The sequence below is a fragment of the Rhincodon typus genome, chromosome 7, assembly GCF_021869965.1.
Source record: "Rhincodon typus isolate 14 chromosome 7, sRhiTyp1.1, whole genome shotgun sequence".
NCBI lineage: Eukaryota > Metazoa > Chordata > Chondrichthyes > Orectolobiformes > Rhincodontidae > Rhincodon > Rhincodon typus.
Window position 1 is genome coordinate 53,262,800 of NC_063338.1, and position 18,664 is coordinate 53,281,463.

General features: G+C 42.3%; 1 protein-coding gene across 1 annotated transcript in view; it reads right to left on the reverse strand.

Moving 5' to 3' along the window:
- Positions 1–477: 477 nt before the first annotated feature.
- LOC109912784 (TGF-beta receptor type-1) overlaps positions 478–18,664 on the reverse strand; it is a 44,139-nt gene continuing 25,952 nt past the window's right edge. Inside the window, exons 6-8 of the mRNA XM_020512223.1 lie at positions 11,930–12,054; positions 4,248–4,378; positions 478–591 (exon numbers count right to left, since the gene is read on the reverse strand). Of these exons, the coding sequence (XP_020367812.1) occupies positions 478–591; positions 4,248–4,378; positions 11,930–12,054 (370 nt within the window). The remainder of the gene's footprint in view (positions 592–4,247; positions 4,379–11,929; positions 12,055–18,664) is intronic.

Here is an 18,664-nt window from a genome sequence, read left to right on the forward strand (position 1 = left end):
TTGCAACAATTCTTTAAAATTGCTGAGAATCACATAATGTTGTTACATTAAAAACTGAAAGAACTGCGGATGCTGTAAATCAGAAACAAAAACAGAAGTTGTTGGCAAAGCTCAGCAGGTTGGCAGCATCTGTGAAGAGAAATCAGAATTAATGTTTCAGGTCCAGTGACCCTTCCTCAGAACTGAGGAACTGAGGAGTTCTGAGGAAGGGTCACCAGATCTGAAATGTTAACTCTGATTTCTCTCTAAAGCTGCTGCCAGACCTGCTGAGCTTTTCCAGCAACTACTGTTGTTACGTTATTTAGTTAACCTACCCAAACACATATTATCCATTACTTATTCAAATTTGTCACACTTTCATCTTTATAAACATGGATACCAACAGTGTGTGACTCTCAGTATATTTGCAGTAGCAATGTCTCAATGAAGTTTCAGAATTTGGCAGTTCACAGTAGCACAATAATAATTGGATACTCCCTAATCCTCCACTTTTAGTTTGGAGAGTGTTTTCTTGATGCGAAGTGCTGTTAGTCGTGCAGCTGCATTGGCATTCCAACATTCCTGCATGATTTTACCCATCATCCGTAGTGCCTTTAAAAAAAATAACAAAATTACACATTTGTTTGCTTCAATTTCTTGCAGCCACCACTGCTGTTGCGATTACAGCAATGCATTGCAATTACCAATAGTTCCAGACATAAGTTTCAATACTTTCTATCTTTTGGGGTATTGTTTATATTTCCTAAGTTTAGACTGCTAATATTTTTTTTCCTGAGTTTGGAGTGCTATTTTTTAATTAAATATGAAAAAGTGTAATCAAGTAAATACACATCTTATTCACCCTACAAAGTCAAACTCCTACAGCATTTCATGAGAAAAGCTGGTGCTCAGTTCCCACCTCAATAATTATCAAATAATTATCCTTCTCTTTATCAAGCCAGCTCAAGATGAATTCCTGAGGAAAGCAGGATGATTTTATGCAGCAAATGCCAAAGTTAACTGATGGCTATTGACGATATTTCCTAGGCTGTAATGCATCACAGACTGTTATCCTCAATGTATAATTGATTAAATGAACTGTATACATTGCAAAAACTACTTTTTTCTTAAGAAACTTTAGTAGCATCTAGCATGAAAATTATATCTGGGCAATTTGTAGCCAATGCTATAATCAATTGAGAAACACATGATCAGCAATTCCTTTTGGGTTTGGGGCTGAGGATCTATAGTACAGGCTATAAAATAAAAGGAGGTAGAGGGCTAAATTTACAGACATGACAGAAAGATGGAAGACCTGCTGAACATTGATCAAGGGAACTTCCATTTTCCTGCTGATAAAATGGGGTAGCAGCAGTGTAAAAGACCAAGGCTGGGAGGTGTAGGTAGAACTCCTGAAATCCAACTGAATAAAAGTTCTTTTAGTACGTTTCCAACTCAATTAAGAAGGAAAGCAGAGTTAGGTTTTGTTTTTAGACAGTTTCTTATTCATTCATAGGAGGTGGGCATTACTCATTTATTGCCCATCCCTGAATATCTTGAAGAAGATAGTGGTGAGATGTCTTTGTGAAGTCCTCGGGGTATAGAGACACCAATGTGCTGTTAAGGAGGGAGTTCCAGCATTTTGATCCAGCGACAATGCAGGAACCTGATATAGCTCCAGTCAGTGAGGTGTATAACTTAGAGAAGAACCTGCAAGTGATGGGGTGCCTATGCATCTGCTGCCTTCGTTCTTGTAGAAAGGCTGCGGTTTGGAGGTGCTGCTGAAGGAGCCTTTGAGAATTACTGTAGCAGTCTTGTAGATGGTACACCTTGCTTCTACTTTATACTGGTGCTGAAGGGAGTGAATGCTGAAGGTAGTTATCAATTAAGCAGACTGCTTTGTCCAGAATGATATGGAGTGCTGTTGGAGACACACTTGTCTAGGCGAGTAGACAGTATTCTATCACGTTTCACAACATTCCCAGAATTCCTAGCCTCTTACCTGCTCTTGAAGCCCAGTATTTATAATGATTAACCCAGTTCCGTTCTGGTCAATGGTAACACCAGGATTTTGAATGTAGCGGATTCAAAGATGGCAATGCCATTGAACATCAAGAGGACATGCCAAGTTCTACCTTTTTGGAGATCATCATAGCCTAATATTTATATGGTGTGAATGTCACTTGCTGCTAATCAGCTCAGGTGGGTTAAAAGGTTATGGACAATGGGCAGGAAAACGGGAGTTGATGCTGAGATGAGATTGTGTCAAATGGCAGAGCAAGCTCAAGGGACTGAACTGCCCATTCCTGCTCCTAGTTCTAATGTTCTTATTGTTCAGATCTGGCTGCATTTGGGCAAGGGTTGCTTTAGTATTTAAGGTGCTGAATATTGTTTAATCAACAGCAATCATCGCCACTTCTGACCTTATGATGGAAGGAAGGTCACTGATGAAGCAATTGAAGACGGCTAGGCTTAGGTCACTCCCCTGACGAACTCCTGCAGAGGTGCCCTGGAGCTAAGATGACTGGCCTCCAACAAACCACAATCATCTTTCTATGTGCCAGGTGTGACTCCAACCAGATTAGAGTTTGTCCCAATTCCCAGTAGCTCTAGTTTTGCTAGCATTCCATGATGCCATTATCAGTCAAATGCTGTCTTGATGTCAAGGGCAGTCAGTCTCACCTTAGTTCTAGAGACCAGCTCTTCCAGTTATGTTCAGATCAAGGGTCTTGTAAAGTCAGGAAATAAGTAGGCTTGGTGGAACCCAAAATGGCAACAGTGAGCAAGTTATTGCTGAGCAAGTAATAAGGAAGGGCAGTTAGGTGACAATGCATTTCCGTGGGTTTGGAGTCACATGTAGACCAGACCAGGTAAGTTTGCCATTAATGAGCCAGATGGGTTTTATGTTCAATTGCTAATGGTTACATGGTCACCATTAAGATAGTTTTTAATCCAGATTTGTACAGAATTCAAATTTCATCATCTGCCTTTGTCCTTGGCAGTCCCTTAGGATTAAAGATGACTTTCTTCTATTCTGTTATTGTAGATCCTGAGGTGACTAAATTGTCCAAAACTGCATCCACAAACTCTGGCATGGGTGGAGCAAATGGTATTTGCTGAAGTGGATGGCTGGGATGCTCTGGTTTTTATTCACTCCATCCACTGTTTGTATTTAGACTCCTTCTGAGCTTGTCAGAGATGTTCACAATGGTGGCACCTTGCGATGTTTCTACCCTGTTTGGGTTGTGATGGGTTAGAAATCCTTTGAGTCAGTTATATTGTACTTTTTCAAGTTGGCTTTGAAGATGACCTTGAAGCATGCCCCCTGCCCTCCCAGTAATTGCATGCTATGATGAACAATTTGTTTTGTGACTCTTGTGACAGACAAACAGATGACATGGCCTGCCCGACACAGTTGACTGACCATGGCCAGTGCCTCGATGCTGGAGATATTTGGCCTAAGAGAGGATTCTGATATCAGTTCTGAGGAAGGGTCACCGGACCTGAAACATTAATTCTGATTTATCTTCTTCACAGATGCTGCCAGACCTGCTGAGCTTTTCCAGCAACTTCTGTTTTTGTTCAACACTCATTTCAGGCCAGTTTTAATGAATGCCCAGCAACCCATCATTCCACTTGCTTAATTTTTGGACTTGAGAGATGGTAGAAGAAAGGAAAGTTTGCTTTTAGGATAGGTTCAGATCAAAGTTTATAATAAGTTACAGAGAAGACAATCTAAAACTATTGTATTGCACATCAAGAAGAAATTTTTGGAATACAGTATGTTTGTGAGGCTTAGCGTACTAAATGACTGACAAGATTGATCATTTGGGATATACTTTGCTGATTTGGAGCTTGTGTAACACAGTGGTAGTGTCCATATCTCTGAACCAAGAGGCCAAGGTGCAATCCCACCTGTTCCAGAGGTGGATAACAACATCTCTGAATAGTTGATTAGAAAATAGCTTTACCTCCCTTAAGAAGTAGATGGGAGTGTGTTAGTTCTTGTTTGAGGAAAATCAGACTTTTAGCACTGAATTAACATAACATAAGTGCCTTTTAACTTTACTGTGTGCCCTAAATGTAAAGTTCTGGTTTAATCCATGTCACAAATTTCATTGCACTTTTGGAAAAATATGTTGATGTTATTACCTTGGTGGTAATTAATACAAACTGATGACTGACTTCGTAAAACTAATTTGTTGTTCACCATTGCTGAAAATTATGTATAATTACAAACATTAATTAATAAACCACACAAGTCATACCTGAAAGTTTTGCCATTGATTTGGAAGTATTGGCCTAAGTTTTTGTTCACAGACTACTTTTCTCATATCTTCTATGGAAGGATTTGAAGGAACAAGATTATAATAGGGCAAGTGATACTCATCGTGGAATCCTGTGTAAAAATCATAGGCATATGCATTATTCATTTTTGTACTAGACATGATGTTTTTCTAAGAAAAAACTACCAAACATTCATAATCAGTAAATTTATCCAAAGATACCACAATTTAAAAAACTATTTTGAATCATTATAAAAGTCACTCTATAATCATATGTATCTACAATATAGCAAACAATGTTATATTGTATGTAAGCTTATCGATCACATGACATCATCCAGGTTTGGACTAATAACTGACACACTTCATTTGCAAAGCAAAATTGTCAGCTAATCATCTCAAGCAGGAAAACATTCAACCACCAAGCAGAACGTCAACAATACCACCATTGCTTCACTGGTCACCACTACCATTTCCTTCTGACTCTCTTCAAGATACTACTATAATCACTACTGCACTTCCAAATCATCACCCTCCAATCCCCAGTTTTTGATCTATGAATCTCTCTGCATTTTAGGATGGCAGCTATCATTAAGACAACTGATGAGATCACAGGAAATGACATCAGATCATGCGATACTCAGTAGAGAAGGGCTTATTCCAAGATAGTCAAGTGGAGATCTCAGTCTGCTGCGATTCGTAATGCACATAATTCAATAAACAGCTTCGGTTACTACACTGGCCTCACAGACATTTCTAAGCATATCTACAAAATGGCGGCTGTTGTAAAACAGAAGAAAATCCTTCCTTAGAGAAAAGTCACCCAGATGTGGCCAGCACTGATGCAAATTGTTAAAAACACGAGACAGCAGCAGTGGGAACCACCTTCCAAATCCAAACAGGAAGAGAACAATGCAGTAGTATAACGAAATAAGAGGAAAAAGCTGCAGACATGAAATAAGGTAAATGAAAGAGGCCACAATGGACAATCTCAGGTAAAGACTGACAAGCCACTGGCAATAAACCAGCAAACACACAGTGTACAAACTCCAGCAGTATTCAAAATCTCAAAGCCACTACATTCCAATGGTAAACAAAACCAGCACAGCACAGAACGGACAGACTCTGCAATAGGCAAAACCAGCACAACATGGGGCAGACAACTTTGGGCGAGCAATATCCAGCAGTTAGTAATGATAGTGGAACGAGAGCAGATAGACTTGAGAGATAAATTTCAGGGAAGGTGTGTATAGTGACAAGGCAAACTGGTTGAAAACAAGGAACAAAAACAAAGTTGCTGGAAAAGCTCAGCAGGTCTGGCAGCGTCTGTGAAGGAGAAAACAGAGTTAACGTTTCGGGTCCAGTGACCCTTCCTCAGAACAGAGGTAATGTATTGGATCATAAGTTCTAATACATATACAATACTAATACATAAGTTCTGAGAAAGGGTCACCGGACCCGAAACTCTGTGTTTTCCTTCACAGATGCTGCCAGACCTGCTGAGCTTTTCCAGCAACTTTGTTTTTGTTCCTGATTTACAGCATCTGCAGTTCTTTTGGTTTTTATTTGGTTGAAAACAACATAGCTTGAGAGCAACAAGAAGTGAAAATGGGGTAAATCACAACAAACAGCTCAAACAGAATGCAAAACAGGCTAAAGTAGGTAACCCAACTCCTGCCACAAATCAGTCTGTGAAGGAGAAACCCTTCTCCTACCCATGCCAGTCCACTCCATACCAGGCAGCACAGTGGCACAATTGGCATTGAGATTCCAACACATCAGATTTGTCTTAGACCATTTACACAGACAGATCAACATGTTCTTATATTTATTGGGAATCAATGCTGACAATATACTAAACAAGACAAGAGATTGCTGAGGATTCAATAACATGTGACCTGATACTGAAGGTTTTTGATAAGTACTTTGATATTAGCACCATCAATCAGGGCATTTTACATAAGATCAGCAGAGACAAACAGAACCAAGAAAACTAATTTGTAATCAATTTATATTGACTCATAACCACTGCAACTATGGACCCTTAAGAGTTAGTACAAGATCCAATTGTCATGAGGCTGTGATAAAGCCCTGGAGAGGACACTACATTGTTGAAGTCAATGCAGCCAGCTGGTTAGGCAGTCGTAGCTGCAAAAAACAGACGGGACAATTAGAGGGGAATGACATGCATTGGACCAGTTTAAGGAGTTGGTAGAATTAGTTAAGCAAAATGGCTTCAAAAGCCTACATGTACATAGTCACCACAGCCACCACCACCTCTTGTTCAAGATGTGGCATCAAAAGAGCCAGCGTTGCAAAGTTTGTTCCACATTCATTACGGATTGCCATGGCTGATGGAGAAGGAGCCATTCTGGGCAGTGTGAAGTTTCCATCACCAAGGTATAGATCTCTGCCAAGGTCACAGAGACATCTCAGCATACTGACAATCAAAGACTCCCAGTTATTTAAAGAGGCTTTCTCGGAGAAGTAGCACAGATGACAGAGATGGTTAGTTCACAAAATGAACCTCCTACAATCTGATGAGCTGATACTGAACTACTCAGACAGTTAGGTAATATATTTTTGTACTTACAGGAAGGCAAACTAGAAGATTACTTGAGAAATTCAAGGAAATCTGTAGAAATACACCAGATGTACTATGTCAGCTGTATGTGATGTGCATACAAGGGATCCAATACAAATGAAATCACATCCCTAACAGAGACACAAGCTCAGGTACAAACAGAGGTTCAGTGAATGCTGGAAAATCTCCTGCTTGAATCCAGCCAAAGCAGTTAGACTTCACTAGTGACATTAGTTCCTAGGCCAGATGAGTTGCCTAGATTCCAAATACATTACAGAAAAGTAATTGAGGTGATGAAGATTCACCCTCAGTTCTTCAATTAGAAAATTTCTTTGGTAGGGTTGGCAGTGCTTCAGTTCATTCTAAAATTCATTCATTAAAGGGAATGCTGGTAACCAATAACATCAAAAATTAAAGAAATATCAACCTTTGTTTCATCAAATGGATTATATCAATGTTGAGTCATGCCATTCAGGTCTAAATTTGCCACAGCTGCATTCAAAAGACTTATGAGACAAGTCATAGCTAAAGAGCCTAATCGTGCAGTTTATTTAGATGATGCTGTAATGTATAGTAACACCTGGAAAGAATATGTAAAGCAACTGGAATACCTAGTTACAATTAGTTGGCTTAGTGATAAATTTCACCAGAAGGGTAACCTACCATAGGGCAAGAGCAAGTGTTGCCAAGAACAGCAAAAGTGACAGATCTGATCGTATTCCCATTCCTAAAACTAAACAGAAACCATGAGATTTCAGGGAATGTGTTGTGTAAAGGATGTATTTCTGTATTTTTAACTGTGGACACAAATGAGAAAAGGACTGCTTTAGAACCAAGAATTGTAGAAATTTAAGAGCAAATTACTGAAGCTATTGTAAATCCTGTTTAGACTGTAGCTTTAGTCTACTCCTACTGCAAATTTCGTAATAGAATGAGGATGACTAAAGCCTTGGATAGCCCGCCAAACATAAAATCCAGACGAAAGAGCAATGTGTAACATAAAACCTGAAATGAAAGACACTCCAGCACGAATCCAGAGATGCATTAGTAGCAGGTATCAGCTACTCTGTCCCATAATCCAACTCTGCCATTCAATAAGATCATGGTTGATCTGATTATACCACATTCCTTCCTACCCATCTTAAGTTTTCACTTCCTCGCTTATCAAGAGTCTATCCAATTTTACCCAGAGATAGGCATGAGAAGCACATGACAGTAGTACTGCAGAGCCCCTGTGGCAACCAAAAGACCACGAAGGAGGAGGATCCCTTCAACATACTTCAGGGGAGTACATCAAAGAGGGTAGCCAGGAATATGAGCCCCAAACCAACACTAATGCCCCAAGGAGATCAAGGTAGAAACATGCTCACAGAGAGAAGTACCACCAGACAACTTGGTAACATGCATGGGAAAACCATCACACCACAGAGCGTAATATAGGCAAACTACTACAAATGTTAGACATCTGAAACAAACATAGTGAATGCTGGAGAACCTCAGCAGGCCTGGCAGTAGGTAACATTTTGAGTCCCTGTATAGCTCTTCTTCGGAAATGACGGAGCATGACAGGTGCACACCAAGGAACACTGAAGGTCCCACAACTGGGAGTGCTCAAAATTATAATTCTGTCAAGAAAATGGCACATGATGCATTGCTAACAGCCGAGTAAGATGGCTTAACTAACTCTCACCAGACAACTGACACCAGGGCCACACAGTACAAATGGCAGACTGGGAGAAGCCAAACCAGGTTTAGCTAAATTACAACCTAGAGAACATGCCACTAGTAAGAACAACATCTGATATTTGGCTAAAGGCTGCATCACCAAAGAGAACAGGTAGGTGAATGTTCAGCTTTGCTGCTAAGATATTAGCTCTCACCCAATCCGAGTGCTGCCTAAATTCCACAGGGGAAAGAACATGGTTAATGTTAAAGCCTCACCACAAGAGACTTGGTCCATGGGATTTTGGCATTTCCAACAATTATTACCAACACCTAATTTTCCTCAAGAAGGTGTTGTTGTACAGCTTTCTTAAACAGCTACAGGACATGTGGTGTTCATACACCCACTGTGGTGTTAGAGGCCATGAACTAAGATTTGATATAACAACAATGAAGGAACAATGGAGCACATCCAAGGTAGGATGATGTGTTGTTTTTAAGAGCGATTTGCGGTTGCGGTGTTCCCTGACATCCACCTTGGAAATTGTAGATTTAGGAAGGGCACCATTGAGATACTAGTAGTTGTAGTTATTGTGATGAGGTCAACCAGCTGGACCTCGGAGAATATGAGTTCCCTGATTGGGGCTGTTTATTTGGTCCAATCAGGGAGTCCTGGCTGACAGCTATAAATGGGACAGTCAGAGATTCTGTTCACTCTGAGAGCTGGCTCTGAGGGAGCTGGATCAGTGTCAAGGATCCTCCATGTATAAATAAAGGGATACCGGCCTCTGTGGCATTATTACAATGGTGATGAGAAGACAGCATGCTCCTGAAGAAATTCACTTGCAACAGTCATGTTTGAGTTGGGGTAAGCATTTCTGGCATCATGCCATTATTTGGGAAGGTGACAGTAAACTGGCTTCACACTCAACGCCCTGCCAACACTGGAACTCTGCTTGGAACAGGGAGAGATTTCAACAGAAAAGGTAATTCTGCAGAAAAAACCTCAAAATATTAATCACTGTGGATTTCAAGGATCTAAATAACTGCTGTGAAAAACTAAAGAAAATGAATTATGTTTCCTTACTCAGTGATAATAAGTTCTTTTATGTCTTTAATATATCCTTTCTCTGGGACCTTCTGTTCTATTAACATGGAAGGGAAGGTAGCAAATTAGCAGACAAGCTATCTTTCAACACCTCGCAAAATACAGCCACAAGGAAATACAGAGTAATAGCTCATTGCCTGTCCTCCCTTCACATGAGACAGTATTTTATCTCAGCCCAGAGTTTTCCAGCAACAGCTCCACAGGTATTCAGCATACTGGGGGTTGGCTCAACATTCAGCATACTTTACCACAACACACATGTTCTCACAGTCCCATAAAGAGAAAATCAACATTTTACAGCAAAGTTCTAGATGAATATGGCTCACAATTAAATTCACTGCCTACATTTTCATTCTCAGCTCCTAGTCAGGACTGAAATCCAACACTGGCTGACATTAAAAACAGTGCTGTTGTCATGCATATCAGTTTGCCCGTTTGATGTCATACCAGGTAACTTTCAGGTTCACCCAGATGGAGAGACCTCTGACCCTGCCGCAAACCTTGGGTGAAGATGGGGATGGGTGGGTGGATGGTCGGAACCAGTACTCCAGCTAAGATTGGATGTCCTTCATGCTCAGCTGTTCACTGCAAGATTGGGGGCCACGCTGTGGAGGAGCACCCCCATATCACAATGGTGGCCTGGCTGCAAAAGCCATTGACATTACATTACATTACATTTAAAATGGAGAGTCAGCACCTTCTTACTTGCCTTCCATTCAAGCCTTCTGGTGATTTCAGGGTCATAACGTCATAGAGTTGTACAGCATGGAAACAGACCCTTCAGTCCAACTCGTCCATGCTGACCAGCTATTTTAAATTAATCTCGTCCCATTTGCTAGCATTTGGCCCGTATCCCGCTGACACCTTCCTATTCATATTCCCCTGGAGTACTGTGTGCAGTTTTGGTCTCCTTACTTGAGAAGAGATATACTAGCACTGGAGGGGGTGCAGAGGAGATTCACTCGGTTGATTCCAGAGTTGAGAGGGTTGGATTATGAGGAGAGACTGAGTAGACTGGGACGATATTCATTGGAATTCAGAAGAATGAGGGGAGATCTTATAGAAACATATAAGATTATGAAGGGAATAGATAAGGTGGAGGCAGGGAGGTTGTTTCCGCTAGCAGGTGAAACTAGGACTAGAGGGCATTGCCTCAAAATAAAGGGAAGCAGATTTAGGACTGAAGTCAGGAGGAACTTCTTCACCCAAAGGGTTGTAAATCTGTGGAATTCCCTGCCCAGTGAAGCGGTTGAAGCTACCTCGCTGTATGTTTTTAAGGCAAGGCTAGATAAATTTTTGAACAGTAAAGGAATTAAGGGTTATGGTGAGTGGGTGGGTAAGTGGAGCTGAGTCTCAAAAAGATCAGCCATGATCTTATTAAATGGCGGGGCAGGCTCGAGGGGCCAGATGGCCTACTCCTGCTCCTAGTTCTTATGTTCTTATGTTCTTATGTTCATGTACCCATCCAGATGCCTTTTAAATATCATAATTGTACCAGCCTCCACCACTTTCTCTGGCAGCTCATTCCATACGCACACCACCCTCTGCATGAAAAAGTTGCCCCTTAGGTCCCTTTTAAACATTTCCCCTCTCACCTTAAACCTATGCCCTCTAGTTTTGGACTCCCCTCCCTAGGAAAAAGACCTAGACTATTCACCCTATCCATGCCCCTCATGATTTTATAAACCTCTATAAAAGTCACCCCTCAACCTCCAGTGCTCCAGGGAGAATAGCCCCAGCCTATCCACCTCTGCCAACAGCTCAAACCCTCCAATCCGGCAAAAGTTTAAGAACTTAGTGCAGAAGCAGGCTATTTGGCCTATTGAGTCCAAACCGACCCTCCAAAGAGAATTCCACCCAGATGCACCCCCTACCCCTGCAATTCCCATTGTAGACACTAGGAGCAATTTAGCATAGCTAATCCTCACATCTTTGGACTGTGGGAGGAAACTCATGCAGACATGGGGAGAATATGCAAACTCCACACAGAAGTCACCTGAGGTTGGAATTGAACCCAGGTCCATGGTGCTGTGAGGTAGCAATGCAAGCCACTGAGCCACCAAGCTGCCCTAAACATCTTTCCTGTCATTTTCCCTCTACAGAGGCCATCTCTTTGAGACCTTGCCCATTGCCCTTCATTAACAGCAATCTCTCCTGAAGAAGACCACAAAGCATGGTTGTCAACCCACACCCTGAAAATTATGAGCCACATTTCAACCTGGTGACAGGGCTCAGAAGCCAGTAGCAAAATCTGTGTTTTGTTACCCATTTATATTTACCTTCCAGTTTTTAAACCTTAAAATTGATTACCTCCAACACAGCATCTGTGTGCGATTTCCCAGTAGATCAGACCCAAGGCATAGATATCAATGTACATGAATGAGCCAAAATGACTCTTGTCGATAGAGTCATCAATGACTTCTGGTGCCATGTACCTGTAAATCAAGAATATATGAAAAGTAATGATGAACTTTAATTCAACACAATAACAAATATCACCCATTCTTGGTCACTTAAACTCTGACATATACTCAGAAAATTTTTCCATTTAAATTCATGTTTTACAAAGAGGATAGTCAAAATGATTAAAATTTGGAGAAATATTATGATTTATTATTTATTTTCTGCAATTTTCTCTTCTGTACTTTCTGATAAAAATGTGAGTCAATGCAATGGGAGAATGTTTCCTCTGTTCTGCATCTGCAACTAATTTAATGAATGCTGTTGCAATGAGTGCATTTACAAATTTTGGGGCGATGATTAAAATGGTCCATCATAAATTGGTAAACATCATGCATAAAGCTGTCACAAAAGTACCACATAGGAATTGTGAAGATTAGGTCCGGTGGTTTTAAAAAAATATTGAATTTTAAACAAAATCAACAACAGGCCAGTCTTTTAAATTGGATAAGTTCTCAACGGTGGCCAACCATAAATATACTGACCCAAGATTCATTGCTGAATCCCCAGATCTGGCACATCACATTTATTAAAGATCTGAAGGGAAATATAGACATCATATTAGTTACAGATGCAGGTACAGAAAATTGTATTGCAGAGGAAATAAACTGAAGCTGGATTTGACTGGATTGGGTATATGATTCCACTACAAGGGAAAAATACTTCAAATGTAGATCAATGAGCAGTTGTGTATTTGAATTCACAGAAAAGGATCCTGGTCCCAAAACTCAGAGCATAGTAGAAAGAAGTCTTCATTTATTTTTTAATTTATTCATTTGTGGGATACTTGCTGGCCAGCATTTATTACCTGTCCCTAGTTGCCCTTGAGCAGGTGGTCGTAGCTGCCTTCTTGAACTGCTGCAGGCCATGAGCTATAGGTTGACACACAATGTCCTTAGAGAGGGAATTCCATGATTTTGATCCAGCAACAGTGAAGAAATGGTGGTTTATTTTCAAGTCAGGATGGTGAGTGACATGGAAGGTACTGTCTACAGATCGTTGGTGAATTTATGGAACGCATCTTGTAGATAGTACACACTGCTGCTAGTGAGCGTCAGTAGTGGAGGGAGTGGATACGTGTGGATGAGGTCCTAATCAATTGGGCAGCTTTGTCCTGGATGGTATCAAGCTTCTTGAGAGTTGTTGGAACTGCATCCATCTAGGCAAATGTGGAGTATTCCATCGCACTGCTGATTTGTGCCTTGTAGATGGTAATCAGGCTCTCAGAGGTCAGGAGGTGAGTTACTTGCCACAGTATTCCTAACCTCTGACCCACTCTCGTGGCCACTGTGTCTATGTGGCAAGTCCAGTTGAGTTTCTGGTCAATGGTACCCCCAAGGATGTTGACAGTGAAGGATTCTGTGATAGTAACACCATCGAATGTCAAAGGGCAGCAGTTAGATTGTCTCCTATAGGAGATGGTCATTACCTGGCATTTGTGTGGTGGAACTATTACTTGCTATTTGTCAGCCCAAGCCTGGATACTATCCAAATCCTGTTGCATTTGAACATGGACTGCTTTTGTATCTGAGGAGTCATGAATGGTGCAGAACATTGTGCAATCATTGATGATCATACTCACTCTGACCTTATGTTGGAGGGAAAGTCATTGATGAAGCAGCTGAATATATTTGGGCCGAGGACACTACCCTGAGGAACTGCTGCAGAGATGTCCTGGAGCTGAGATGACTGACCTCCAACAACCACAACCATTTGCTTATGTCCCAGGTATGACCCCTTCCAGTGGAGAGTTTGTCCCCTAATATCCATTGATTCCAGTTTTGGTAGGGCTCCTGAACACCATAATCAGTTGAATGTAGCCTTAATGTAATGGGCTGTCACTCTCGCCTCACCTCTGAAATTCAGCTCTTTTGTCCATGTTTGAACCAAGGCTGTAATGAGTTCAGGAGCTGAGTGGCCCTGGCAGAACACAAACTGGGCGTCACTGAGGCTATTGCTGAGCAGGAGCTGCTTGATTGCACTGTTGATGACACCTTCCGTCACTTTACAGACGTTCAAGATTACACTGATTGGGAAGTAATTGATTTGGTTGGATTAGTCCTTAAATTTGTGGGGCAATACATATCTGGGCAATTTTCCACATTGTCGGGTAGATGACAGTTTTGTAACTGTACTAGAAAAGCACGGCAAGGGGAGCGGCAAGTTTTGGAGCACAAGCCTTCGGTACTATTGCTGGAATATTGTCAGGCCTTTGAGTATGCAGTGGCTCCCACCATTTCTTGATATCATTTGGATTGTATCAAATTGGCCTCCGGCTCAGACTCCCCCTACGTGGATTCCAACTGAAGATTCATCCCTCGTGGTTTGAATCCAGCCAGGATCACAGATATCTCCGTGATGTTCAACGTTCCATAGACAGCTGCTGTTGCTGCATCCTGAGATCCATACTCAGTGCCATGCACACTCTTGATCTCTCTGTCCAACACAATCGCATCACACTGGTTCAGAGCTGCATCAGTCCGCAGTTCCACTTTATCCTCCAGTTCATTCGCCGTGTTAACAAGAAACTTTTTCTTTTACTTTTCGGCATCAAGGCCCACAAGATGCAACAACTCAGAGAAACCCATGGCCCTCTGGAACCTTCCTCTCCTCCCCTTCCCTCTGACTTCATCTCCTGTCCCAACCCCACCTCCTGTTGTGTATTCACCACCCCTCTTAACCTTCCGCTCTCCGATGTGGAACGTTCTGTACTCAGCACAGTCCTCAGATTTATTCCTCTGCGTCCCCACCTTAATGAATTTCGGGCACGATATGACATTAAACTTTTCTTCTGCCATCTTCGCCTCCGTGCCCATTTGATCTGTTCATTGAAAACTCTTTCTCTGATATATCGACGATATCATTTCCTCTCTCATCCGGAATTGGAAAAGTTCAATGATTTTGCTTCCAATTTCCACCTTGACCTTACTTTCACCTGGTCCATCTCTGGCTCCTCCCTTCCCTTCCCCAACATCTCTGTTTCCATTTCTGGGGATAAACTGGCCACTAATTTCCATGATAAACCCACTGACTCCCATAGCTACCTGGGCTATACATCCTCACACCCTGCTTCCTGTAAAGACTCTATTCCATTCTCTCAGTTCCTCCATCTCTGTCACACATGTTCTGATGAGGCCAGCTTTGACAACGGAGCCTCCAAAATTTCCACCTTCTTCCTGAACCAAAGATTCCCCAGCACTGCTATCGACAGGGGCCTTCGACTGGAACCGACCCATCTCCGCACATCCATCCTCACCCCCTCCCTTCCCACAACAGTGATAGGGTTCCCCTTGTCCTTACCTACCATCCCACCAGCATCCACATCCAGAAGATCATCAGACGCCATGTCTGCCACCTCCAGCAAGATGCCACCAGCAGACACATATTCTTGTCCCATCCCTTGTTCCACAGGGACCATTCACTCCAGGACACCCTGGCCCATTCTTCTTTTGCTCCCAACATCCCCCACAGCCCCACATACCTTCCCCTGTAACCAGCAAAGGTGTAACATCAGCCCATTTACCTCTTCCCTGCCCAGTATCCAAGAGCCCAAACATATCTTCCAGGTGAAGCCGCACTTTGTGTGCACTTCCCACAATCTAGTCTACTGCATTCGCTGGTTCACAATGTTGTCTCCTCTACATTGGGGAAACGAAACATAGATTGAGTGACTGCTTCATAGACATCTACGCTCTGCTCACAAAAAAGACCTGAGCTTCCACTTGTCTGCCTCTTTAAGACACCACCCTGTTCCCTGGCCAACAAATTGGCTCAGTGGTTAGCACTGCTGCCTCACAGTACTAAGAACCCAGGTTCGATTCCAGCCTTGGGTGACTGTGTGGAGTTTGCACATTCTCCCTGTGTCTGCATGGGTTTTGTCCAGGTGCTCCGGTTTCCTCCCACAGTCCAAAAGATGTGCAGGTTAGGTGGATTGGCCATGCTAAATTGCCCATAGTGTTCAGGGATGTGTAGGCTAGGTGGATTATAGGGGGGCTGGTCTGGGTGGGATGCTCTGACAGTCAGTGTGGACTTGTTGTGCCAAAAGGGCCTGTTTCCACACTGTAGGGTTCTAGTGAACCTCAGCGCAAGCTGGAAGAGCAACACCTCATTTTCCGCTTGCAGCCCTCGGGACTCAACATCGAGTTCAATAATTTTAGGTCCTGACCTCCCCCGTGTTCTAGCCCCCATCCCACACACCAGGAGTCCGCCATTACAAACTACCTATTGTTAGCCACTAACAGTCTCCATTAACAGCTATTCACTCTCCTTGCCAGATTGTTATCAACTCCTTTGTCTGGTCAACTGTTCTTCTCTCTTTGGGCTCTATCCTCACCTATTGTTTCCTCCTTACCCCACCCTATCTTCTGTGTATAAACTGACATTTTCCTAGTTAATATCAGTTCTGAGGAAGGGTCACCAGACCCGAAACGTTAATTTTGATTTTTCTTCACAGATGCTGCCAGACCTGCTGAGCTTTTCCAGCAACTTCTGTTTATGTTCCTGATTTACAGCATCCACAGTTCTTTCAGTTTTTATTTAGTATTTTGAGGCAATCCTTGTTTCAGAACTCTGATGTGATGTTTGGACCAATTTGGCAGAGCTGGAGCTGAGTGTGTGCTAATTAATTTTTGTAGGTTCATGGTGACTTAACTAGTCTTTAAAGAGACCACTGGAGGGTACAGAAAAGGTGTCAAGTTTTTCCTTTTTCACTTGATCATCTACTTTGATGTGGTGCAGGAATGCTGCTCAAGAATTTATTGTGGACTACTGCCAGCCCATTTTTATACCCTAACCGCCACCCAGACTTATCTGTAGGCCAATTCAGATAGTAAGCTGGGCAGTTTTATGAAGTCTCAAACTGCTGAACTACAAGAGGTGCTCAATATATTTCCGTAGCTCACTTGTATCATACTGATGCAGAAGGCTTGATTTTCAGCTAGCTTAAGGCTTCTTTCTTCCCTTCTGGACTCATTAGCAACTTCATACTGTTTCTCTGTAATAATCAAGTTATTCAGGTATTATGCTGTTAACAAAATTATGAAAATGCAAGATGATGGCATGACTTGCTGAGATAGTGCCTTGGAAATCAAGCCCACTATTCCTGGAGTTATCACAAAGTTAAAGATTTTAAAAATAAGTCCACAAAATTCCCAAATTTACCTATCTCATTGACTTAGGTTGATAGAAGACACACACCAGGTTCCTTTACTAAATTACTATTTATTAGAGAGAACTAGACTCCTGCTACAGATAAACAGTTATCCACCATTGGCACATAACTCTGCAAATTAAAATTCTACAGTATGAAGCTGGAGGAACACAGCGGGCCAGGCAGCATCAGAGGAGCAGGAAAGCTGACGTTTCGGGCCGGGGCCCTTCTTCAGAAATGGGGAAGGGGGAAGGGAGATGTGAAATAAATAGAGAGGAGGGGTGAGGCTGGGGAAGGTAGGTGGGATGGTGATAGGTGAGTGCAGATAGATAGTGGTGGGGATTGGTCAGTGAGGTGGGAGGAGCAGGTAGTTAGGAGAGAAGACGGACAGGTCAAGGAGGCGGGGATGAGAGGGCGGGTTGGTCATGGGATGAAGCTGGGATTGGGAGATTTTGAAACTAGTAATACAGCCACATCTCCTTTCTCAGTACCTGCCTATGGAACTGGATCATCCTCAATGGACTCCAATCTACATGCAGGCTATCCCAATCTGGCCGTGACCGCATGACTGCTACATACAGAACATCCAGATCCTCCAAATAAAAGATTTCTGAAGAAGGGCCCCGACCTAAAATATCAACTTTCCTGCTCCTCTGATGCTGCCTGGCTTGCTGTGTTCCTCCAGCTCCACACCGTGTTATCTCTGACTCCAGCACCTGCAGTTCTTACTATCTCCAAATTAAAATTCTAATTCCCTTATAAACCCCCTTATACACACTCACAGGTCGACAGAAAAACTAACATGGGTCATAGACAGAGGGGAAACCTGGGACTGAAGTTCAGCAGTTCCTGTTCACAAGGGTTGCTGAGATGATCATATGATTCTTGTGCTAGTCAGAAAGCTGCTTTTCAGTCATCTTTCTCCAGATGCTTCCACCGGTTTGCAAGAAGCAGAGGGCAACTGGTTCACTTTTAAAAGGTCTCTGACTTATCAATTAAAAATCACAACTTACAGTATCTGCTAAAGGAACAACAAAACTGATTTTTCTTCAGGCTTAAAGTGACTTGCTGCAGATAACAGAGAGATAGTTCCTAAATAAAAACTGAAAGAATTGCGGATGTTGTAAATCAGAGACAAAAATAGAAATTGCTGGAGAAAGCTCAGCAGGTCTGGCAGCATCTGTGGAGAGAAATCCGAGTTAACATTTTGGGTCGAATGACCCTTCCTCAAAACTGATGGTAGCTAGGAAATGTTGGGTTTTATGCAGAAGATGGGGGAAGGTGTAAGGTGTAAACAATAGGTGGATATAGAGGCCAAAGAGAGAAAAGAACAGTTGGATGGACAAAAGAGTGGATAACAATCAGGCAGGGAGAGTGAATAGCTATTAATGGGTAGACAAACAGGAGGCTGGAAGAACACAGCAGGCCAGGCAGCA